This window comes from Salvelinus namaycush, chromosome 19, assembly GCF_016432855.1.
Source record: "Salvelinus namaycush isolate Seneca chromosome 19, SaNama_1.0, whole genome shotgun sequence".
Taxonomy (NCBI): domain Eukaryota; kingdom Metazoa; phylum Chordata; class Actinopteri; order Salmoniformes; family Salmonidae; genus Salvelinus; species Salvelinus namaycush.
Window position 1 is genome coordinate 49,324,300 of NC_052325.1, and position 25,868 is coordinate 49,350,167.

General features: G+C 41.8%; 1 protein-coding gene across 3 annotated transcripts in view; it reads right to left on the reverse strand.

The window, feature by feature from the left end:
• The window catches only part of si:ch211-269e2.1 (cohesin subunit SA-2), a 44,273-nt gene that overhangs the window by 9,683 nt on the left and 8,722 nt on the right, over window positions 1-25,868 (reverse strand). For 2 of the 3 annotated variants that reach the window (XM_039015090.1, XM_039015091.1), the window contains exons 4-24: window positions 25,571-25,735; window positions 25,222-25,318; window positions 24,975-25,048; window positions 21,179-21,250; window positions 20,799-21,003; window positions 19,937-20,088; window positions 19,756-19,829; window positions 19,189-19,312; window positions 18,914-19,012; window positions 12,728-12,807; window positions 12,110-12,217; window positions 11,876-11,996; window positions 11,673-11,790; window positions 10,140-10,243; window positions 2,819-2,911; window positions 2,336-2,422; window positions 1,552-1,752; window positions 1,347-1,423; window positions 1,162-1,249; window positions 882-962; window positions 673-765 (exon numbers count right to left, since the gene is read on the reverse strand). In XM_039015090.1, coding sequence (XP_038871018.1) covers window positions 673-765; window positions 882-962; window positions 1,162-1,249; window positions 1,347-1,423; window positions 1,552-1,752; window positions 2,336-2,422; window positions 2,819-2,911; window positions 10,140-10,243; window positions 11,673-11,790; window positions 11,876-11,996; window positions 12,110-12,217; window positions 12,728-12,807; window positions 18,914-19,012; window positions 19,189-19,312; window positions 19,756-19,829; window positions 19,937-20,088; window positions 20,799-21,003; window positions 21,179-21,250; window positions 24,975-25,048; window positions 25,222-25,318; window positions 25,571-25,735 — 2,313 coding nt within the window. The remainder of the gene's footprint in view (window positions 1-672; window positions 766-881; window positions 963-1,161; window positions 1,250-1,346; window positions 1,424-1,551; window positions 1,753-2,335; window positions 2,423-2,818; window positions 2,912-10,139; window positions 10,244-11,672; window positions 11,791-11,875; window positions 11,997-12,109; window positions 12,218-12,727; window positions 12,808-18,913; window positions 19,013-19,188; window positions 19,313-19,755; window positions 19,830-19,936; window positions 20,089-20,798; window positions 21,004-21,178; window positions 21,251-24,974; window positions 25,049-25,221; window positions 25,319-25,570; window positions 25,736-25,868) is intronic. The other variant, XM_039015092.1, reaches the window with a different exon arrangement.

Below are 25,868 nucleotides of genomic sequence, written 5' to 3' on the forward strand. Positions count from 1 at the left end.
TTTAGTAGTTGTCATGATGAATACTAGCTCACGCTAGTTGTTCCCTTCACAGAGAGAGCAGATGAACCACCCAGTGTCAGTGAGGTTATCATACACAGAGAGATACTGTAGATACAAAGGCCTGAGCGGTTGAGGACACAATCAATCACACGACCAGTGATGTAGAATCAATGGTATGTCCAATGGTGTAAGCAGCACATTGTCACACATGCTGGAGCCACCGAAAGGCAGAAACAACAGAGGAAATGATCATATAAATAATGTTTGTTCTTTAAAAAGGGCTAATAAAGCACATTTTGACTATAGTACATTTTTACTCATGGGAAGAGTTTGCTGATAGTTTATTAGTTTCACTAATTATCAGAATGAGGTATGGGGGGTGGCGGTGTAACAAAATCACTAAGATGTAAACGATAACAGAATCGCTAGGACAGTGGAATAACAAAGTTCATAGTTCACTAGTCAACACTGATGCGCAACATACAGCGCGGGTCCATTTAGACAAAATAACATGGAGGCTAGCAGTCCTGTGTTCAGACCCGTTTCATTGAGCCTGCCTTCTGTGCCAGATGGACAGGATTTACACTCTTGGGACTATTCCATTGAATCCAATGCGCCAGTGCAGCTAAAGTATTTAAAGGTTCAGACTCATAGTGCTGCGGTGTGTCCTACCTGCTCCTTCACACTCTGATCGTTGTGGGACAGACAACGTAGACACTTCTCACACAATGCTCTCATCTGACTCCTCTGGGCGACAGCCTTTTCCTGCACACACATACACACACGGTCAGTCATAGCATCCAGTACAACCGTACAGGAAACTAGCTAACTGTAAATAAAGCCGGACTAGCTAACTGTAGGAGGTAATATCAGGTGGTCACCCGCGAGGTCAGGGTCTCTCCGCTGGTGTTGAGGTTCCAGAGGACAGAGTAAGATACACACTGCAGAGCTTCCACTGTCAGCTGAGGGCGGAGAGAGAGGGAGGTGGTGAGGCATGTTGTTCTCAACTAGGCTGGTGTTTTACACTTCAACTGTACCTGTAAATGTCAAAAGGTTATGTGATGTCCCATATAGGAAGAGCTCAGGGGTTAGTAGGACGCGACTGGTGTGACGTTATTTGACAGAGGGTGATCATAGCTCAGGGCAGGGTATACTATCTACCTGTGTAGGTAATCCACCATGAATGATCTCCACTGAGAGAAGAGGAAAGACCTGCTCATACAGTCCCCAACGAGACAGGTCCTGGGCACTACAAGAGAGCAGAGCAGGTGTCACACGCGCAGACACGGAACGCAGCCATGATCACCTGCGTGCATACACAGGCACAAACGCACACATTATCTTACTTGTGGAAAGCAGTGAGTTTCTTCAGTGTGGATAGAATCTCTCCTGTCTTTTCCGCATCAGCAGTGAAGTTGCCATCCTGAGAAGAAAGAGAGAGAGAGGGGGGAGAGGAACATGGCAAACAGATACATAACTCAAATCGCCACTCTGTATTAAAGAAACGGCATATTTTTATGTATGTGTTACACATGGCATCTCTGTGCCTACCTGAAGTGCGTCACCCAGCAGTGCTGCCAGTCTGTCTGCCCAGCATTGGACCACTGCGTCTCTGCCAGGTCGTGCCAGGGGGTGCCAGGCTGTTTCCTCTCCACACAGAATGAGGTATGAGCGAGCAGCCGCCTCCAGCACCGCAGGGTGAGTGTGGAGCTCCAAAACAGCTCCCATCTCAGCCAGCAGGCCCGACAACGCCTGGAAGGAAGGGGGACGGAGAAATACTCTTTAAAACAGGGTTGTTCTGACATTTTGGGTGTATATGTAAAACAACATTGGTGATCTCAAACAAATGGTTGGGTCAATAGACCTTCATGGAGGTTGAACTTTAACCCCTGATCAAGGTCTATGGACTAAATATGTTTTGGACCATTGAAAGTACTGTGAATCATACAAGAATGCTGGAGATTTTTTCAAATCTGATTTAATAGTCTCGCCAGCAGAAGGTGCTAAGAGCAGTCTGAGAAACAACAGGATTGCTAAGTAATTGCTGAGAAGTACATAGCTCACATGTCCCGAACACTAATACAATAATACATTATTACTAGTCTTGTCATGTATTTCTCACTCATTCATCTCTATGGTATTTGTTTAACATTATCTTGTTAGTCATTTACCAAACACTTTTTCCCCCAGACCTACTTACAATAAGTGCATTCAACTAAAGTAGGTAAGACGATCGCATATCACCATCACTGGAATTTTGCATTTGTTGACAACTTCTACAAGAACAATGTAAAAGTGCTGATTGGCTATAAAGCACATTTTCTAGTAAGCTGACCTGTGGGAATTCTGCATGAGGCGAGTCTGGGTGTAAGTACTGAGGTATCTTCAAAAGAGATGCCACAGTTTCTGGGCTCCCTGAATACTAGGAATACAATTAGCACAATCATCATATAACAACCGTCATCATTATCATTGTTTTGATTAGTCTGCACACCAGTTTGTTCATTGTAGCAAAAGCCATGTTAGTTGTGAGATTGTTAAGACGGAATATAACCGGTCACCTGCTGGATTGTAATGCCCTCTAGTGGCAGTAGCCTTAACAGATATTAACTAGCAGGAGGATAAAACGTGTAATATCAATACAATCATTATTGTCATTCTCTTAACCATCATCAGTAGCAGCATTATCATCAATATCATCGTCATCCTTTCTGACATCACCAGCCCTCCTGCACTGGTGTAATATGTTCCCATGAAAGAGTGTGTTTTACTTAACTAATTAATGTGTGTGTGTGTGTGCGCATGTATACGTTCTTACCTTAATCAGCAACTGTGGCAGTACCTTGAGGAAGTGTTCAGTGAGTCTGCCACAGTCATCTACCGGAGACTTTTTTTCCCTGGCACTTACCACCTGTCAAAAACAGTGTTACATTTATAAGATTTGAAAAAAAATAAATAAAAATAAAAATATATATATATATATATATATATGTATTACTATTATTAACCCATCCACCACCCATACACACACTATTATTATTACTAATACTGCATACACTACTGTTCAAACGTTTGGGGTCACTTAGAAATGTCCTTGTTTTTGAAAGAAAAGCAACATTTTCGTCCATTAAAATAACATCAAATTGATAAGAAATACAGTGTAGACATTGTTAATGTTGTAAATGACTAGTGTAGCTGGAAACAGCAGATTTTTAATGGAATATCTACATAGGCGTACAGAGGCCCATTATCAGCAACCATCACTCCTGTGTTCCAATGGCATGCTGTGTTAGCTAATCCAAGTTGATCATTTTAAAAAGGCTAATTGATCATTAGAAAACCCTTTTGCAATTATGTTAGCACAGCTGAAAACAATAAAACTGGCCTTCTTTAGACGAGTTGAGTATCTCTTCAGTCTATTCTTGTTCTGAGAAATGAAGGCTATTCCATGCGGGAATTGCCAAGAAACTGTAGATCTGGTACAATGCTGTGTACTACTCCCTTCACAGAACAGCGCAAACTGGCTCTAACCAGAATAGAAAGAGGAGTGAGAGGCCCTGATGCACACCTGAGCAAGAGGACAAGTACATTCAAGTGTCTAGTTTGAGAAACAGACGCCTCACAAGTCCTCAACTGGCAGCTTCATTAAATAGTTCCTCTGTCCAGTGTCTGTGTTCTTTTTCCCCCATCTTAATCTTTTATTTTTATTGGCCAGTCTGAGATATGGCTTTTTCTTTGCAACTCTGCTTAGAAGGCCAGCATCCCGGAGTCGCCTCTTCACTGTCGATGTTGACTGTTGTTTTGCAGTCCCACATACCAGTCAAAAGTTTGGACACACCTACTCATTCCAGGGTTTTTCTTTATTTTTTACATTGTAGAATAATAGTAAAGATATCAAAATTAATAAATAACACATATGGAATCATGTAGTAACCCCAAAAAAAGTGATAAACAAATCCAAATATATTTTAGACTTCAGATTCTTCAAAGTAGCCACCCTTTTCCTTGATGACAGCTTTACACACTCTTGGCATTCTCTCAACCATGAGGTAGTCATCTGGAATGCATTTCAATTAATAGGTGTACCTTGTTAAAAACGTATTACGGCTGAGATCCCGTTAACGGGATCGACTTGACAACAGCCAGTGAAAGTGCAGGGCGCCAAATTCAAACAGAAATCTCATAATTAAAATTCCTAAAACATACAAGTATTTTACACCATTTTAAAGATACACTTGTTGTTAATCCCTCCACAGTGTCCGATTTCAAAAAGGCTTTACGACGAAAGCACACCATCTGATTATGTTAGGTCAGTACCTAGTCACAGAAAAACACAGCCATTTTTCCAGCCAAAGAGAGGAGTCACAAAAAGCAGAAATAGAGATAAATTTAATCACTAACCTTTGATGATCTTCATCAGATGACACTCATAGGACTTCATGTTACACAATACATGTATGTTTTGTTCGATAAAGTTCATATTTATATCCAAAAATCTTAGTTTACACTGGCGCGTTATGTTCAGTAATGTTTTGCCTCCAAAACATCCGGTGATTTTGCAGAGAGCAACATCAATTTACAGAAATACTCATAATAAACATTGATAAAAGATACAAGTGTTTTACATGGAACTTTAGATAAACTTCTCCTTAATGCAACCGCTATGTCAGATTTTTAAAAAAACTTTACGGAAAAAGCACACCATGCAATAATCTGAGTACGGCGCTCAGACACAAAAACAAGCCATACAGGTACCCGCCATGTTGTGGAGTCAACAGAAGTCAGAAATAGCATTATAAATATTCACTTACCTTTGATGGTCTTCATCAGAATGTACTCCCAGGAATCCCAGTTCCACAATAAATGTTTGTTTTGTTCGATAAAGTCCATAATTTATGTCCAAATACCTCTTTTTTGTTTGCGCGTTTAGTTCAAAAATCCAAATTCATGACGCGCAGGCCAGACGAAAAGTCAAAAAATTACATTACAGTTCGTAGAAACATGTTAAACGATGTATAGAATCAATCTTTAGGATGTTTTTAACATAAATCTTCAATAATGTTTCAACCGGAGAATTCCTTTGTCTGTAGAAATGCAATGGAACACAGCTAACTCTCACACGGGCGCGCCTGAGTGAGCTCATGGCCTTCTGGCAGACCACTTAATCAGCTCTTCTTCCCTCATCCTCACAGTAGAAGCATGAAACAAGGTTCTAAAGACTGTTGACATCTAGTGGAAGCCTTAGGAAGTGCAATATGACCCCATAGACACTGTATATTAGATAGGCAAACCTACAAACCTCAGATTTCCCACTTCCTGGTTGGACTTTCTCAGGTTTTTGCCTGCCATATGAGTTCTGTTATACTCACAGACATCATTCAAACAGTTTTAGAAACGTCAGAGTGTTTTCTATCCAAATCTACTTTCTGTAAATGTGTTAATAATAATAAAACATTTTATAGTATTAGGAAATAAATCCTTACAGTTAATATCATTCAGTGGAAATTGAATAAAACTTTAGCTTGAAATATGTTGCTTCCTCTTTCAAAATCTAATTTGGTGAATCATGGATGACTCCATAATTTGTAACGCATTTCTGTAAATTCGTTTTGGTAGCATTTATATATTGAAGATTCAAGAAAAAATATTTTTCACCATTTTCCATCCAATTCACTTCATTTTTGTAATACATTACACTTTATCGTTCTTGAGTAAGTACCTCCAATTCTTTTTGGTATTCCGCTAACCTATTTTGTGCCTCTATAGTACAGTTTCCATTACCATCTAACTGCACTGTTATTTCCTTTATTAGTCTAATCTCTGTTGACCTAAACTGCTTTTATTTGAATGAGTATTGTATTGAATGACCTCTAAAAGTACATTTAAAAATGTCCCATACAATAACAGGATCTGTTGTACAGAAAAAAAGTTAATTCTGAATTATTTTGTCTTAGTTAAGAACAAATTATCATCCAAAAGGCTTTGATTCAAGTTCCAATATTCCAGTCCACGTGGTAATTCTGTAAGAGTTATATGGAGGCCAATTAGATGGTGGTCCGATCACATTCGGTCTTCTATTAATACTTTTTTTTTTTGATGCCAGCAAGAATGAGACCAGGAAGTAATCAAGATGGCTAATGTCAAGCCACAACTCAGGACGCAAACCCTTGGCGGCGGCCAGAGGGAATGATGGGCAGTCCCATGATAACATAATTCAATATTGCCACCCTTCACTAACACATTCAAATCCCTGTAGGTCTATTGCATATCTATGAGTGTGCTTTTTAAGATAACTAACCAAAAATGGAAAACATTCAGAAAAAAACAAAACAATAATAGATCATATTAATACAAATAATAACAGCCCAATATATAAAAACACGCTCATATTTAGAAAGTCCTAGCAAGGTTATAAGCATGTCGGCCCAGCCTGGTCAGTTCATTGGGTCCAATTGCTTGACTTTTTTGGGGAAAAAATGAATAGAAATCAACCTGAAGTCAGAAGTTTACATTCACTTATATCCACAGTCAAACGAGTCCTATATCGACATAACCTGAAAGGCCACTCAGCAAGGAAGAAGCCACTGCTCCAAAACCGCCATTAAAAAACCAGACTACGGTTTGCAACTGCACATCGGGACAAAGACCATACTTTTTGGAGAAATGTCCTCTGGTCTGATGAAACAAAAATAGAACTGTTTGTCCATAATACCATTGTTATGTTTGGAAGCCAAAGAACACCATCCCAACCGTGAAGCACGGGGGTGGCAGCATCATGTTGTGGGGGTACTTTGCTGTAGGAGGGACTGGTGCACTTCACAAAATAGATGGCATCGTGAGAAAGGAAAATTATGTGGATATATTGAAGCAACATCTCAAGACACCAGTCAGGAGGTTAAAGCTTGGTCGCAAATGGGTCTTCCAAATGGACAATGACCCCAAGCATACTTCCAAAGTTGTCGTAAAATGGCTTAAGAACAACAAAGTCAAGGTATTTGAGTGGCCACCCCAAAACCTTGACCTCAAACCTCAACCTGGGCAGAACTGAAAAAGCGTTTGTGAGCAAGGAGGCCTACAAACCTGACTCAGTTACACCAGCTCTGTCAGGAGGAATGGGCAAGAATTCACCCAACCTATTGTGGGAAGCTTGTGGAAGGCTACCCGAAATGTTTGACCCAAGTTAAACAATTTAAAGGCAATGCTACCAAATACACTCAATTAGTATGTAAACTTCTGACCCACTGGGACTGTGATGATTTTTAAAAACATTTATAAATCCTTCTCTCTACTATTATTCTGACATTTCACATTCTTAAAATAAAGTGGGGATCCTAACTGACCTAAGACAGGGAATTTTTACTAGGATTAAATGTCAGGAATTGTGAAAAACTGAGTTTAAATGTATTTGGCTTAGGTGTATGTAAACTTCAACCGTATATATATCTATCCAGACCAGTTCTTTATGTCTTTTACATGCAAGACATATTTCATATAGTCCTCATTATATCCTGTTTTATTCTGACAGAAAAGGAAGGAAAAAGTAACACAGATGCTAATGACTGCCAGTAAAAATGTGTTTTAGGTATTCCTTTATGGGTAGTGTGATGACTAAGTTCGACTCGGACATAGCCATGGCACGATAGCCAAGAATACATGTACCACTAAAAATCCAGAGCGAGTAAACCTGTAAAACCAACCCTCTCTCCAACCACACACACCTTTTGTTTTTACCCCAGGGTCATTGCTCTATCACTTTGGCTGTTTTACACCTAGACCTAAATCATTAGGATCATTAGAATATAAAAAGGTAATGTAAATAGCTTATATAGAAATATATAATATACCTCTCGCTTAGAGAAGTGCTTCCATAAGACAGTTACTGTGTTGGTTCTACCGTTAACTTTAATCCGTTTATCCCAGTGTTAACCAGCCCGCCACACACTAATAGAGCCAACAACCCTGTTGACAATACCTAATCCATTTGCCGGTGTGTATCCGAACAATAACATGTCCTTTACATTTTAATATTGAGATACATTTGTTAAATGTAAAAGGATAATGACACCAATTATTTTAGGATTGTATAGGCCTACTCCAATAGACAACCTAGGCAGATTTTAATTATATAATCCTTTTTCCTAGATTTTAAATATATTTGCCATTGCAATCAGTACAATATAAAATCATGTAAGCCTTGAATTTTAAGTGATACTCATTCTTGAATATCATTCCAGAAAGGATTTGTAAGAAAGCAATAAAACAGGAGTTGTGTTACATAAATGTATTTCTGTTCAACGAAAAATGCCAAAATATATATCAACTCAGCAAAAAAAGAAACGTCCCTTTTTCCAGGACCCTGTCTTTCAAATATAATTTGTAAAAATCCAAATAACTCCACAAATCTTCATTGTAAAGGGTTTAAACACTGTTTCCCATGCTTGTTCAATGAACCATAAACAATTAATGTACATGCACCTGTGGACCGGTCGTTAAGACACTAACAGTTTACAGACAGTAGGCAATTAAGGTCACAGTTATGAAAACTTAGGACACTAAAGATGCCCTTCTACCGACTCTGAAAAACACCAAAATAAAGATGCTAAGGGTCCCTGCTCATCTGCTTAAACGTGCCTTAGGCATGCTCCAAGGAGGCATGAGGACTGCAGATGTGGCCAGGGCAATACATTGCAATGTCTGTACTGTGAGACGTCTAAGACAGGGAGACAGGACGGACAGCTGATCGTCCTCGCAGTGGCAGACCACGTGTAACACCTGCACAGGATCGTTACATCCGGACATCACACCTGCTGGGCAGGTACAGGATGGCAACAACAACTGCCCGAGTTACACCAGGAACGCACAATCCCTCCATCAGTGCTCAGACTGTACGCAATAAGCTGAGAGAGGCTGGACTGAGGGCTTGTAGGCCTGTTGTAAGGCAGGTCCTCACCAGGCATCACCGGCAACAACGTTGCCTATCGGCACAAACCCACCGTCGCTGGACCAGACAGGACTGGCAAAAAATGTTTTCACTGACGAGTCGCGGATTTGTCTCACCAGAGGTGATGGTTGGATTTGCGTTTATCGTCGAAGGAATGAGCGTTACACCAAGGCCTGTACTCTGGAGCGGGATCGATTTGGAGGTGGAGGGTCCGTCATGGTCTGGGGCGGTGTGTCACAGCATCATCGGACTGAGCTCGTTGTCATTGCAGGCAATCTCAACGCTGTGCGTTACAGGGAAGACATCCTCCCCCCTCATGTGGTCCCTTTCCTGCAGGCTCATCCTGACATGGCCCTCCAGCATGACAATGCCACCAGTCATACAGCTCGTTCTGTGCATATTTTCCTGCAAGACAGGAATGTCAATGTTCTGCCATGGCCAGCGAAGAGCCCGGATCTCAATCCCATTGAGCACGTCTAGGACCTGTTGGATCAGAGGGTGAGGGCTAGGGCCATTCCCCCCCAGAAATGTCCAGGAACTTGCAGGTGCCTTGGTGGAAGAGTGGGGTAACATCTCACAGCAAGAACTGGCAAATCTGGTGCAGTCCATGAGGAGGAGATGCACTGCAGTACTTAATGCAGCTGGTGGCCACACCAGATACTGACTGTTACTTTGATTTTGACCCCCCCCTTTGTTCAGGGACACATTATTCCATTTCTGTTAGTCACATGTCTGTGGAACTTGTTCAGTTTATGTCTCAGTTGTTGAATCTTGTTATGTTCATACAAATATTTACACATGTTAAGTTTGCTGAAAATAAATGCAGTTAACAGTGATCAGACATTTCTTTTTTTTTGCTGAGTTTATATTTTAAGGCCAAAAACATAAATCACAATCAACAACTGGAGTTCAATCACAGATACAACTAAAAGCAGGGGTTTCATCCAGCATTTACCTATCCAATCATGTGAAAGAAGCATTTTCAAACAGGGCAGTTCTACGCTGCGGTCTGACTCCCTAATCTTCTCCCCGAAGAGTGCACTTACTCAAAGCGTTGGGTTGGAGGTGTAATAAATATGGTATACACTCTATTACCAATCCAATGTTCTTAAATCCTTGTGGCGGAGTAAACGAGTCCATACGCCAGGGAGAATGGGTGATAATGGTAATTGCGCTTCAACCTCTCCAACACACTGACCTTCTTGCATGTGCTCCTTCCCGCCAGCAGGGGTCCCTCTACAGCCTGACGCACTGATGCCACCAATAACTCTACAACCAGAGACTGCTCTCCAGCACTCAGATCTGAGGACACACACATCATATGATATGATGCACACATAGAAACAAACACACAAATGCATGTTACAGGACAGACAGCTTTTGCACAATGCATACACCCTCTGGTGCTATTGCTCTGTCACTTAGCATAGGCTAGTTTAGCTGGGGTTTAGAACAAACATGAAACCGTTGCTAGTTTAGCGCTCAGTTGTGCGTTAGGTTAAACGTGATTGCACGGTAAAACTCCCTTTGAAGGCTAAACCTGAATTAACCAAGGAGAGAGCAATAGACCCCATTTATCCAAAACAGCACTATTCCCTGGCTGATGTTCCATATTAGCTATATTCCATATTAGGGTGCCATTCTGGACACCATCCCTGTTTTTCCCAGTTCTAAATCAGATGCTGATGTCATGTGGCTCAGAGTGTGGGTGTTAGCAAAGAACTACAGGGGTGTTGACATAGATGATAGAAGCACAACATACAGTCATTGGAGTACACACACATTGTTAAACATGTAGGCTTGAAAATCTAATTAAAATAAATGTATAACGTAATTACTTTTAGAAACACTTTTAGAAATGATTGTTTAATAACTAGTATAAGATGCCAATAAGTGTGTATATTTTTTTTTTTTAAGAAAAAAAAAAGGAAATTATTAATTTACAGTTTACAGGACAGGAATCTTATTATGAAGGATTCCCAAAAAATCGTGCCCCGGAAGTGCTTCAGATTCAAAACAAGAGGATGGCGGGGCAAGCGAAGCCTGGCAAAGATTTTGGACGAAGGGACGAGAGGTCGGAAATGGCGGTGAATAGTGCGGACGAAATGGAGAAAAAGTTAGTGAAGCAACAGCTGAATAGCCGCACCAAAACGTTCAATATCAAAAGTCAAGCCAAGCTATTGTTTATAGGGAAAATATGAGCATTTCAGTTGGAACTTAATTTAGCCAAAGAAAATGGCTCAACAGAATGAAACAAAACACTTATGAACTAGTTGAAAGTTTTGAACAGGCTATATCGCAGCAATTACCAACAAAAGGCTAGTGCCTACCTGAATAGCGAGTTGCACACAGTAGTCTGCATTTGGCAACGCCAACATTCTTCTCAGACATTCCCCTTGTAGACGTTTCACTATAGGCATACCACTGAGTTTCTAAACCATACTGTACTGTTTTGGCCATACTCTTTTTCCTCTCATTTTTGTTTACGTCAAGGAAAGATGCCTCCATCTTCGCAATCAACAGTTGCCAAGGCCAAGGCTCCTCACTCACTTTCCTCAGCAGCAGCATGTCAGGCAACGCAAAAGGAGTGAGAGAATGGTGGTGTATGATAGGTAGCCAAATCTGGGATTTATTTTGACCAACTACAATTTTATTTATCGACTTTTCATTATAATGTTTGCGGCCAAAAGCCGGCTATTACCGGCTAACGGAAACCCTGACACGCACTGACCTGCATCCTGAGTGGAGGGGTCCTGTAGCAGTAATGAGGTAAGAGATGACCAGTCCTTCAGCATGGCACCAGCACAGTCCCACAGACTGTCCACCAGGTATACTACATGCTGATGGAGCTAGAAAGAGAATACACACATTCACTGTCCACCTGTGCTGATGTACAAACAGAATACATACCAACACACAGGCACTTTCTCTTACCTCACTGTCCTGGTAGAAGTGCAGCAGAGCCCTCACTCTAGCTGTCGTCAGCTGTGTGTGTGTGTCCTGCTCACTCGCCCCCTCTCTGAGGTCAGGTGCCTGAGTAGGGGAGCTGAGCAGTCTGACAGCAGAGATGAGAATGTCACCAGTGACTCTGGCCCCCATTCACTTACTCTCACTATTATAGATACCCCAGCTAATGTATATGGTCTATGGCCAACCCACTGTACTGACCGTGTGTAGAGCAGCTCTCCTGCGGCGGTAGCCAGAGGGCGATGTGAGGAGAACACCAACTGGAACAGCTGTTTATAGTCCTCAGGATTAATAACCTCCTCAGCTGACCTGAGAGGTAGGAGGGGGTGGAAAGAGAAAGAAAAGAGGGGCCGATGGCCAAAGAGAGAGGGGGAAGTTGATTAAGTATTTTAGAATGGATGTCATATTAGCACCTTCATCCTCAAACTTTTGGTGATGTAACAATACGAGAGCGCCTCCGACAATTCCCCGTGAAATGACCCGCTGCAAACAAGCAGCGAATTGAACCGTCATTTTGACCGAGTGGCATTCGTGATCATGTGTATCCAAGTCTGTGTTGTGGTGTCAACAAATGTCATATTCACTTTCACTAGACAATTTGAGGATTTGAAAGCGTTCAGAAATGAACGGCGCAACTCAAAAGCATCCGTTATAACCTAACAACAGAGGAGATTCTGGGCGCTCTCTGAATGTTCAGACAGAAACATCATCTGTTGACCTACAACAGCAAAACCCAATAAATACTGTATATGTCTCTGGATAGTGTGTGTGCGTGTGTGTGCGTGCGTGCGTGCGTGCGTGACTTCAACAAGGACTCACTGGGAGATGAGTGTGAGTAGTCTCAGGGTCTGTACTGCCACCTCGTGGTCCTTGTCCAGAGTCATAGAGATCATCCTGTCCTGTAGAGAGCAGATAGTAAAGAGTTAAAAGGGGCAATCTGCATTTGAAATGATAACGGAGCCTCTGTTTTAGAATAAATCTGACACACACACACAGTACCAGTCAAAAGTTTGGACACACCTAAAAATTCCAGGGTTTTTCTTTATTTTGACTATTTTCTACATTGTAGAATAGTGAAAACATCAACACTATGATATAACACATATGAAATAATGTAGTAAAGAAAATAGTGTTAAACAAATCAAAATATATTTTAGATTTTAGATTCTTCAAAGACGCCACCCTTATCCTTGATGACAGCTTTGCACACTCTTGGTCTTGTCAACCAGCTTCATTTTATTTTTTACATTTTATTCAACCTTTATTTAACCAGGTAGGCCAGTTGAGAACAAGTTCTCATTTACAACTGCGACCTGGCCAAGATAAAGCAAAGCAGTGCGACAAAAACAACAGTTACACAAACAAACGTACAGTCAATAACACAATAGACAAAAATCTATGTACAGTATGTGCAAATGTAGAAGAGTAGGGAGGTAAGGCAATAAATAGGCCTTTTTTTTTACCCCCTTTTTCTCCCCAATTTCGTGGTATCCAATTGTTAGTAGTTACTGTCTTGTCTCATCGCTACAACTCCTACACGGACTCGGGAGAGGCGAAGGTCGAGAGCCATGCGTCCTCCGAAACACAACCCAACCAGCTTAACACAGCGCGCATCCAACCCAGCCGCACCAATGTGTCGGAGGAAACACTGTACACCTGGTGACCTGGTCAGCGTACACTGCGCCCGACCCGCCACAGGAGTCGCTAGTGCGTGATGAGACAAGGATATCCCTGCCGGCCAAACCCTCACTAACCTGGACGACGCTAGGCCAATTGTGCGCCGCCCCATGGGCCTCCCGGTCGCGGCCGGCTGTGACAGAGCCTGGGTTCAAACCCAGAGTCTCTGGTGGCACAGCTAGCACTGCAAAGGAGTGCCTTAGACCACTGCGCCACCCGGGAGGCCCCAAATAGGTCTTTAAAAAAATATTTATTTCACCTTTATTTAACCAGGTAAGCTAGTTGAGAACAAGTTCTCGTTTACATTTGCAACGTGGCCAAGATAAAGCAAAGCAGTGCGACACAAACAACAACACAGAGTTACACATGGAATAAATAAGCGTACAGTCAATAACACAATAGAAGAAAAAAAAGGTAAAAAAAGTCTATATTACAGTTTGTGCAAAAGGCGTGAGGAGGTAAGGGAATAAATAGGCCATAATAGCGAAGTAATTACAATTTAGCAAATTAACACTGGAGTGATAGATGAGCAGATGATGTGCAAGTAGAAATGCTGATGCGCAAAATAGCAGAAAAGTAAATAAAAACAATATTGGGATGAGGTAGGTAAATTGGGTGGGCTATTTACAGATGGGCTATCTACAGCTGCAGTGATCGGTTAGCTGCTCAGATAGCTGATGTTTAAAGTTAGGGGGGAAATATAAGTCTCCAGCTTCAGCGATTTTTGCAATTCGTTCCAGTCACTGGCAGCAGAGAACTGTAAGGAAAGGCGGCCAAAGGAGGTGTTGGCTTTCGGGATGACCAGTGAGATATACCTGCTGGAGCTCGTGCTACGGGTGGGTGTTGTTATCGTGACCAGTGAGCTGAGATAAGGCGGAGCTTTACCTAGCATAGACTTATAGATGACTTGGAGCCAGTGGGTTTGGCGACGAATATGTAGCGAGGGCCAGCCGACTAGAGCACACAGGTTGCAGTGGTGGGTGTTATAAGGGGCTTTGGTAACAAAACGGGTGGCACTGTGATAGACTGCATCCAGTTTGCTGAGTAGAGTATTGGAAGCTATTTTGTAGATGACATCGCCAAAGTCGAGGATCGGTAGGATAGTCAGTTTTACTAGGGTAAGTTTGGCGGCATGAGTGAAGGACGCTTTGTTGCGAAATAGAAGGCCAATTCTAGATTTGATTTTGGATTGGAAATGTTTAATATGAGTCTGGAAGGAGAGTTTACAGTCTAGCCAGACACCTAGGTATTTGTAGTTGTCCACATATTCTAGGTCAGAACCGTCCAGAGTAGTGATGCTAGTCAGGCGGGCAGCAATCGGTTGAAGAGCATGCATTTAGTTTTACTATGATTTAAAAGCAGTTGGAGGCCACGGAAGGAGTGTTGTATGGCATTGAAGCTCGTTTGGAGGTTTGTTAACACATAGTCCAAAGAAGGGTCAAATATATACAGAATGGTGTCGTCTGCGTAGAGGTGGATCAGAGAATCACCAGCAGCAAGAGCGACATCATTGATATATACAGAGAAAAGAGTCGGCCCGAGAATTGAACCCTGTGGCACCCCCATAGAGACTGCCAGAGGTCCAGACAACAGGCCCTCCGATTTGACAAACTGAACTCTATCTGAGAAGTAGTTGGTGAACACGGCGAGGCAGTCATTAGAGAAACCAAGGCTATTGAGTCTGCCGATAAGAATACAGTGATTGACAGAGTCGAAAGCCTTGGCCAGGTCAATGAAGACGGCTGCCCAGTGCTGTCTTTTATCTATGGCGGTTATGATATCGTTTTGGACCTTGAGCGTGGCTGAGGTGCACCCATGACCAGCTCGGAAACCAGATTGCATAGTGGAGAAGGTACGGTGGGATTCAAAATGGTCGGTGATCTGTTTGTTAACTTGCCTTTCGAACATTTTAGAAAGGCAGGGCAGAATGGATATAGGTCTATAACAGTTTGGGTCTAGAGTGTCTCCCCCTTTGAAGAGGGGGATGGCCGCGGCAGCTTTCCAATCTTTGGGGATCTCAGAAGATAAGAGAAGTTGAACAGGCTAGTAATAGGTGTTGCAACAATTTCAGTGGATCATTTTCGAAAGAGAGAGCCCAGATTGTTTATCCCAGCTGATTTGTAAGGATCAAGATTTCATGAGTTAGTCACCTGGAATGCATTTCAAATAACAGGTATGGCTTGTTTGAAGTTAATTTGTGAAATGTATTTTCTTCTTAATGCGTTTGAGACAATCAGTTGTGTTGTGACAAGGTAGGGGTGGTATACAGAAAATAGCCCTATTTGGTAAAAGACCAAGTCCATATTATGGCAAGAACAGCTCAAATAAGCAAAGACAAAATGACCGTCCATCATTACTTTAAGACACACTTCACAGTTCTAGTAACAGACACATCTCAACATCAACTGTTCAGAACAGACTGCGTGAATCAGGCCTTCATGGTTGAATTGCTGAAAAGAAACCAATGCTAAAGGACACCAATAAGAAGAAGAGACTTGCTTGGGCCAAGTAACATGAGCAAAGGACATTAGACCGGTGGAAATCTGTCCTTGTTCTGATGAGTCCAAATTTGAGATTTTGGGTTCCAACCGGCGTGTCTTTGTGATACGCAGAGTAGGTCAACGGATGATCTTCACATGTGTACTTACCACAGTGAAGTATGGAGGAGGAGGTGTGATGGTGTGGGGGTGTTTTGTTGGTGACACTGTCGGTGATTTATTTAGAATTCAAGGCACACTTAACCAGCAAGGCTACCACAGCATTCTGCAGCGATATGCCATCCCATCTGGTTTGCACCTAGTATCATTTGTTTTTCAACAGGCCAATGACTCAACACACCTCCAGGCTGTGTAAGGGCTACTAGACCAAGAAGGAGAGTGATGGAGTGCTGCATCAGACCTCCACAATCACCCAACCTCAACCCAATTGAGATGGTTTGGGATGAATTGGACTGCAGAGTGAAAGAAAAGCAGCCAACAAGTGCTCAGCATATGTGGGAACTCCTTCAAGACTGTTGGAAAAGCATTCCCAGGGCTGGTTGAGTGAATGCCAAGAGTGTGCAAAGCTGTCATCAAGGCAAAGGGTGGCTACTTTGAAGAATCTAAAACACTGTTCCTAGGCCGTCATTGAAAATAATAATTTGTTCTTAACTGACTTGCCTGGTAAAGTAAAGGTAAAATAAAAAAGTTATTTGTTTCTAGCCATTTTGAGCATATAATCAACCCACAAATGCTGATGTCCAGAAACTCAACTGGTCTAAAGAAGGCCAGTTTTATTGCTTCTTTAATCAGAACAACAGTTTTCAGCTGTGCTAACATAATTGCAAAAGAGTTTTGTAATGATCAATTAGCCTTTTAAAATTATAAACTTGGATTAGCTAACACAACGTGCCATTGGAACACAGGAGTGATGGTTGCTGATAACGGGCCTCTGTATGCCTATGTCAATATTCCATAAAGAAAAGCTGCCGTTTCCAGCTACAATAGTCATTTACAACATTAACTTCTTGTGGGCAGGGGCCAGCATTTTCACTTTCGGAAAAATAGCATGCAAAAATTCAACTGCCTGCTACTCATCCCCAGAATATAAGATATGCATATTATTAGTAGATTTGGATAGAAAACACTCTGAAGTTTCTAAAACTGTTTGAATCATGTCTGTGAGAATAACAGAACTTATGTAGCAGGCAAAACCCTGAGGACAAACCATTCAGAATTTGTATTTTTTTGATGTCACTGTCTTTTCAATTTGTTTTTTTAGAGACACCAGATTTCTAATGGGCTTGCTTGCAGTTCCTAACGCTTCCACTGGATGTCACCAGTCCTTGGAAATTGGTTGAGGTTATTCCTTTGTGTCCTGAAGAAGTAGGGCTATCGTAAATGAGGGTCACATGAAGTAAATTTTTTGAGAGAGCCACGTTACGAAAAAAGTTGCGTCAGTTTGTTTTCTTTTGTATTGGACACAGATCATCCCGTCTTCAAATTGATCGATTATTTTTATTTATTTAAAATTGTTATTTTTTTACCCCCTTTTCTCCCCAATTTTCGTGGTATCCAATCGCTAGTAATTACTATCTTGTCTCATCGCTACAACTCCCGTACGGGCTCGGGAGAGACGAAGGTCGAAAGCCATGCGTCCTCCGAAGCACAACCCAACCAAGCCGCACTGCTTCTTAACACAGCGTGCCTCCAACCCGGAAGCCAGCCGCACCAATGTGTCGGAGGAAACATCGTGCACCTGGCCCCCTTGGTTAGCGCGCACTGCGCCCGGCCCGCCACAGGAGTCGCTGGAGCGCGATGAGACAAGGATATCCCTACCGGTCAAACCCTCCCTAACCCGGACAACGCTAGGCCAATTGTGTCGCCCCACGGACCTCCCGGTCGCGGCTGGCTGCGACAGAGCCTGGGCGCGAACCCAGAGACTCTGGTGGCGCAGCTAGCGCTGCGATGCAGTGCCCTAGACCACTGCGCCACCCGGGAGGCCCAAATTGATCGACTATTAACGTTTAAAAATACCTAACGTTGTATTACAAAATTAGTTTGAAATGTTTTGGTAAAGTTTACATGTAACTTTTGATATATTTTGTAGAGAAGTGGCGATAGTTGGAAGCGGTGTTTTTCTGGATGAAACGGTCCAAATAAATTGACATTTTGGATATATATCGACAGAATTAATCGAACAAAAGGACCATTTGTGATGTTTATGGGACATATTGGAGTGCCAACAAAAGAATTTCGTCAAAGGTAAGGCATGATTTATATTTTATTTCTGCGTTTTGTGTCGTGCTTGCAGTGTTGAAATATGCTACTCTGTTTGTTTACTGTTGTGCTGTCATCAGATAATAGCATCTTATGCTTTCGCCGAAAAGCCTTTTTGAAATCTGACATGTTGGCTGGATTCACAACGAGTGTAGCTTTAATTTGGTATCTTACATGTGTGATTTAATGAAAGTTAGATTTTTATATCATGTTATTTGAATATGGCGCGCTGTATTTTCCCTGGCTATTGGCCGGTGGGACGTTTGCGTCCCACCTGCCCCAGAGAGGTTAACATTGTATTTCTGATCACTTTTATGTTATTTTAAATGGACAAAAATATTGCTTTTCTTTAAAAAACAAGGAAATGTCTAAGTGACCCCAAACTTTTGAACGGTAGTGTTAATTAAATGTATTTAAATCATAAAATGTATGTGGCAACAGCGGATTGCCCATTTAACACGTATGCATCTACCCACACAAACACACACAGGCAAGCACGCACATACAGTACACTCACACTGGGTCGAGGGCAGGCACATGTACTGTACACACATATACACACACACTGTACCTTGAAGCGGCTGTTGAAGAGGTCTAGTTTGGGCAGGAGGAGCGGGTCTCCGTACAGACCCTGTAGCCCCAACACACACTTCAGACGCACGTCAGGTAGCTAGGGGGAGGGGGAAGAGTGTGTGTACAGTTTAAAATTGTGTTTATGTGTAACAGAGTGAATTCTGTCCCTGTCCTCCTCAGCCAGGACATGATCCCAGAATCCTCGGCACGATAAATCGTCACTTGACTTTGTGCAGGCTACATGTTGTTGTTGTGGTGGTTGTTGTTGCTTACCTTGTCGTGCATCATCCAGCCCATGTATTTGAGGTAGCTGTCAGTCAGAAACACTGGACTGTAAAGTTTCATCCACACAGCCAGCTCTTCCATACACATGGACCGGATCTCTGGGAGCACATCCCTACAGAGGACAAAATGTAAACAATTCATTTTATTACAAGTACAGTACCGGTCAAAAGTTGACACACCTAGAATGCCAAGAGTGTGCAATGCTGTCATCAAGGCAAAGGGTGGCTACTTTAAAGAATCTCACTTGTTTGATTACTACAAGATTCCATATGTGTTCTTTTATAGTGTTGATGTCTTCACCATTGTTCTACAATGTAGAAAATAGTAAAAATAAAGAAAAAACCTTATAATGAGTAGGCGTGTCCAAACTTACTGTAGATGTAATACAGTACATGCCAATACTTTCCAAATGTATTTCCAAAAACATTTCAATAGTCTACTTCAACTGTCTAAATATTTTTTTCGAAAATGCATTTGAAAGTAATATAATAAATATTTCAATCCAGGTCGGATTGAAAACACAAATGGGGTGAGTAGAGTAAATAGCATGCCTACCGGTATCTCTTCAGGAAGACTCCTTTGAATATGGCATCCATCATGTTTTCTATCTCCACCCTTCTATCCTGCAGCTGAAGAAGTTACATGTAAAATGCGGTGTGACATAACACACACACACACACACACACACACACACACACACACACACACACACACACACACACTGACACACACTCACCTCTGTGGTCTTCCTGTTTATTCTCTCCAGTCTTGGTGAGTTGCGTCTTCCTGATGTCTTGGTTCTCTCCACCTCGCCCAGTCTCTGGCTGTTCTCTATACTCACACTCAGACTAAGGGCTACTCCAATCAGAGAGCTTAGCAACTTCATTGCTATGGGGGTCACAACAGGAGGAGGTCATACAGATTCAACATCGTGGTGGAAGTTGCTACAGCTGCAACTCCTTGCTCTATTGCACTCTTTTTTTATATGATTAAATACAATCTTTTCTAAACAATACAAAACGTACACATACAAACGACGACATCATACAAACGTCAACTACATCACACCTGCCAAGACCCACATCTCCAGCTCCCGTACCACTTTTCGCCACATGGCCTCAAAATGCACGAGTCTCTGTCGCCCACACTTTCAATTTTTAGATTGTAAAGCATTTGATCTTTCCATTGTGTGAACAACAGAGGATTGGAACATTTCCAGTTTGAAGATACAATTTTTTCTGATTGATCAGAAAAGTATTGTCCAACCCATCGGGTATCTCACTGCACCCTCATATGACCATCTTGAAATATGCAGACAGACGGATTAAAAAGTACATTTACATTGTAATACTTCTGACACCCATCTTTCCAACTCCGCCCATAACTTTCGGACTTTATAACATTCCCAGAAGGCATGAATTATTGAGTCATTAGTAGTTTCACACTTCAGACGTCAACAACAAAGCCATTTGATATTTTACACACACACACCTTGGGCATCTTAGGGGTGCTTTGCCATGCGTGTGTGACATCTGCCAGAGTGCAGGGGTGTGTGTGTGTGCGCGCGCGACCTGCCAGTGTGTGTGTGTTTTTGTTACCTGCCAATGTGCAGGTGTGTCTGAAGGCTCGTACACGGGAGTCGGACAGCTCGGTGAGCAGAGAGATGAGTGTGTCCATGAGGTAGCTGTCAAAGATCACATTGTATTGACACTGGGTTACCAACACCGACACAAACTCACAGAACTCACCACGGAACCGGCGCCAGTACGGACCAGACATGGTGAGAGGATATTCCCCACTGTCCTACACAGACAGACGCACAAACACACAGAGAGAGACGGAAAGAGACACAGAGAGAAACTAAGTAAGGGAATATTGGTAGCTATGAAAACTTGAACTTGACTAAACATGAAAATGGGGAACTAGATTCGTAAAGTGCTTTAATTTCTTTAAATGTAAATACGTATCTGAAACTGACCATGTCCATGGGCCACGTGACTGTGAGGATCCAGGGGAAGGCCAGGAATTTCTTATACTGCAGCCCCGAACCCTGACACACACACAAAATTATTTAACAAGAGTTCATTTCAGAGAAATAATCTTGTTGTTGCAAAACAGTATACATATCTGCCATAATCTTGAAGCACCGCTAGGGTTTACACAGTCAAATAAGACAAATACATTTTTTTATAAAAATAACTGTACAAATTAGGGATTGAACGTTATTTATACGGATTACATGGAGAAAAATCAGACCTCTCTGAAATGAAAATGGATAGCCCTCCCATCAGCAAAATATATTTGACCTTAACCCTCCCTGAACACTTCAAAAAAAGAAAAGACAAAATACCCAAAACCTATACCCAAAATTATAATTTAAAGAAAGTGGATAGCAGAGAACATGTCTACTAAGAAAATAACCCTCACATCTTGGACAGACCAGAGCATTACAGTGGCTTGCGAAGGTATTCATCCCCCTTGGCATTTTTCCTATTTTGATGCCTTACAACCTGGAATTAAAATAGATTTTTGGCCGGTTAGTATCATTTGATTTACAACATACTACCACTTTGAAGATGCAAAATATGTTTTATTGTGAAACAAACAAGAAATAAGACAAAACAAATTACTGAAAACTTGAGCGTGCATAACTATTCACCCCCCCCCCCCCCCCCCCCCCCCAGGTCAATACTTTGTAGAGCCACCTTTTGCAGCAATTACAGCTGCAAGTCTCTAGGGGTATGTATCTATAAGCTTGGCACATCTAGCCACTGGATTTTTGCCCATTCTTCAAGGCAAAACCGCTCCAGCTCCTTCAAGTTGGATGGGTTCTGCTGGTGTACAGCAATCGTTAAGTCATACCACATATTCTCAATTGGATTGAGGTCTGGGCTTTGACTAGGCCATTCCAAGATGTTTAAATGTTTCCCCTTAAATCACTCGAGTGTTGCTTTAGCAGTATGCTTAGGGTCATTGTCCTGCTGGAAGGTGAACCTCTGTCCCAGTCTCAAATCTCTGGAAGACTGAAACAGGTTTCCCCTCAAGAATTTCCCTGTATTTAGCGGCATCCATTATTCCTTCAATTCTTACCAGTTTCCCAGTCCCTGCTGATGACAAACATCCCCACAGCATGATGCTGCCACCACCATGCTTCACTGTGGGGATGGTGTTCTCGGGGTGATGGGAGGGGTTGGGTTTTCCTTGATGGCCAAAAAGCTCAATTGTAGTCTCATCTGACCAGAGTACCTTCTTCCATATGTTTGGGGAGTCTCCCACATGCCTTTTGGCAAACACCAAACGTGTTTTCTTATTATTTTCTTTTTTTCTGGCCACTCTTCTGTAAATCCATCTTTGTGGAGTGTACAGCTTAAAGTGGTCCTATGGACAGATACTCCAATCTCCGCTGTGGAGCTTTGCAGCTCCTTCAAGGTTATCTTTGGTCTCTTTGTTGCCTCTGATTAATGCCCTCCTTGCTTGGTCCATGAGTTTTGGTGGGCAGCCCTCTCTTGGCAGCTTTGTTGTGGTGCCATATTCTTTCAATTTTTTTTATAATGGCTTTAATGGTTCTCCGTGTGATGTTCAAAGTTTCTGATATTTTTTTATAACCCAATCCTGATCTGTACTTCTCCACAACTTTGTCCCTGACCTGTTTAGGTCATTGGTCTTCATGGTGCCACTTGCTTGGTGGTGTTGCAGACTCTGGGACCTTTCAGAACAGGTATATATATATATATATATAAATAATCAGATCATGTGACAGATCATGTGAAACAGATGGACTTCATTTAACTAATTATGTGACTTCTGAAGGTAATTGGTTGCACCAGATCTTATTTAGGGGCGAATACATATGCACCCCAAGTCATTTTTTTTATTTCACGTCACCAATTTGGACTATTTTGTGTATGTCCATTACATGAAATCCAAATAAAAATCAATTTATATTACAGGTTGTAATGCAACAAAATAGGAAAAATGCCAAGGGGGATGAATACTTTTACAAGGCACTGTAGATATACCGTTTTAAAAAACGTTCTTCGTCCTGTAAGCATTACATGGCAACTTAGGAATTTTGATAGTGCACAGGGCTGCAGGTCAGAAGGTTGTGGGTTCACAGACCACCATGGGCAAGAGTAGGGGCGGAAAGATCTCCTTTAAAGTAAAAGCATTGCATGAATCTATCATCTATCCTATTTCTCCAATGCCAAATCAGTGTGTCTTGTAGGCAACGAGAACTGTCCCTGTTTGCAAATAATGAAATCTGAGCACGGTACTTTCAAAAGTTAGGCCTACCTTTCCACCCCCAAATGTATGTTTTAACTGCTGGCTACTCTTCTTCTATGGTTTAACCCAACGAGAGAAGGTCACAAGTGTTTTCCTAAAAGCTGTCTGGGTTAAAACATATTTTATTTTACATAAAGTGAATAGCTTTATCAATTGATAATGACAGAATTAGATTACTTCCCAATCAAAGTCAGCCTCGGAGTGTCAAAGAAACAAAACAATAATTAAAGCATCACGGACCAAAGCGCTGTTATAGATCACTTTATATAATCGGATCAGTTTTATTTTCTTCAAAATCTTAAGCTAACAAGGGTTAGGCCTGTGCTTTTTGCCATTTCCTTTAATAAAAAGTAGGCCTATGGCATACCCACTCGTACCCCCTCAAATAGAGTCTTGGTTTTAACTTAACAGCCCTTGACATATAGGCTATTTAAAGAGCACATGGTGGGTGGAGGAATTGACTGACATCTATGGATATAGCAGCCTATAGCCTAATTTTATCTGTCAAACAGGTAGGCCTACCTCTTATTTCTTAAATAGGAATAAGTAGGCTCCAACAAAGTCCTCTTGTTGATATTAAAGTCTAATTAAAATGAAGACGCTTAAAATGAATTATGCCTACTCAAATGTGCCTCCTTTAGCACCGTGAGCTGTCCATTTCTGATTGATCGTGCAGCGGCTGCTGCTTCAAGTTCCAAAAAACTTGGATCCCCTCCTGAACTGCCACCGTAGCCCTACACAGCACAGCCATTGGTTAAGCAGCACACAAAAAAAGCTTTTGACCAGCAAGAGCAGAGCAGGCCGGGGCTCAGGGTTGGAATATCCATTGCAGTGTGTAAGGCAGGCTAGTTTTATTTACACTATCCCAGCAACTCTCTTAGAAATACAACTTTGCTCTGTGCTTCTCTGAGGATGCACTTTGTAGCCTATAGACTATGGATAATTTGATTGAGACCATAGTAAATAGCCGATAGGAGTAATATTACGTAATATTACGCGCCCCGTGGAAAATCAGAGATGAGGAGCGGCATCAGGCACACACCGATAGGTAGCCTAATAAGCAATTCATTCTAAAACACTGAGAAACATGGCCCACCCCTGGAGTAGATTTAACAAAAAAAATCTAAACCCTTCCCTTGACTGAAATTGAAAAAGTATGACCATTTTCCTCCAGGTAACCATACTGTAAATTTCAATCAGTCCCTTATACAATCTTTTTATATTTAAAAAAAGAAATCAATACAGTAATGAGATATTTATGATATGGACATTCCATTCCTGCTAAACAGTGGATATATAAACAGCTAAACAATTATTATAAAGTATTATATAAATTCTGAGAACAGTAATATTTTATACACAAAAGGTACCCATAAGCATTTCAGATTTTTGTTGTTGTTGAAAAATGGGTTGGTATTGCATTTTTGCAACAAAACTCTTCAAATGTAGATGGTAGACAGAGGAGGACACAATGACTGACAAACCCACACCTCATCCAATTCCTCCACCATCTTCCTCATGACATCATCCTGCCTGCTTTGGAACATCTCAGCTGTCACCAAACCTGGAAAGGGTGACAAGCACTACAGTATATAACAACCTGTATTCAAATACCTCATACTACATTACATGACTTATTCACTTATAGTTAACTTCTTCTAATCATGTATGCATTTGGTGGGTGTTGGGGAGAGTTGGGTGTTTTGTGTGTGTGTGTGTGTGTGTGTGTGGGCTTGCCTTTGCAACCAGAACACTGGATGAAGAAGCTAATGAGGTCCAGGAGGCCAGAGTCTCTGTCTGTGATGTACGCCTCAATCCAATCATCAACTACAGCCTGCAGGGAAGACAGACAGAAAGACAGACTCTCCCACTTTACACGGAGAAACAAAGGTGTCAGATATAAGACCAAGTCCAAAAGATCATACAGCATTGTTGGAGGGATTATTATGATTAAAAAAATAGATCTTCCCACTAGGCACAGACGTAAATTCAACATCTATTCCACATTGGTTCACTGTAATTTCATTAAAATGACATGGAAACAATGGTGATTCAACCAGTGTGTGCCCAGTGGGTTTATTCGTACCTGCATGGCACTCCTGCCCATGGTGACCACCTCGAACAATGTGACGGCCTCAATGTCCCCATGTTTGAGGTGTCTGTTCTGTGCCTGACCCAGACTGCCATTGGTTACCTTGGTGTGTCGGCGCTTGGCATTCTCAGAGCCCCCCCGTGCCCTCCTCTTCCCTCTCTGAAGGGTTAAATACAGTGAGACCGACAACCACACACACAGTCACCCTAACAGGAACATAGACTATTACTGTACAGTCCATTTACATTTCTGGAACATTCTTGGCTGAGTACCCAAAGTCGTATATACAAAG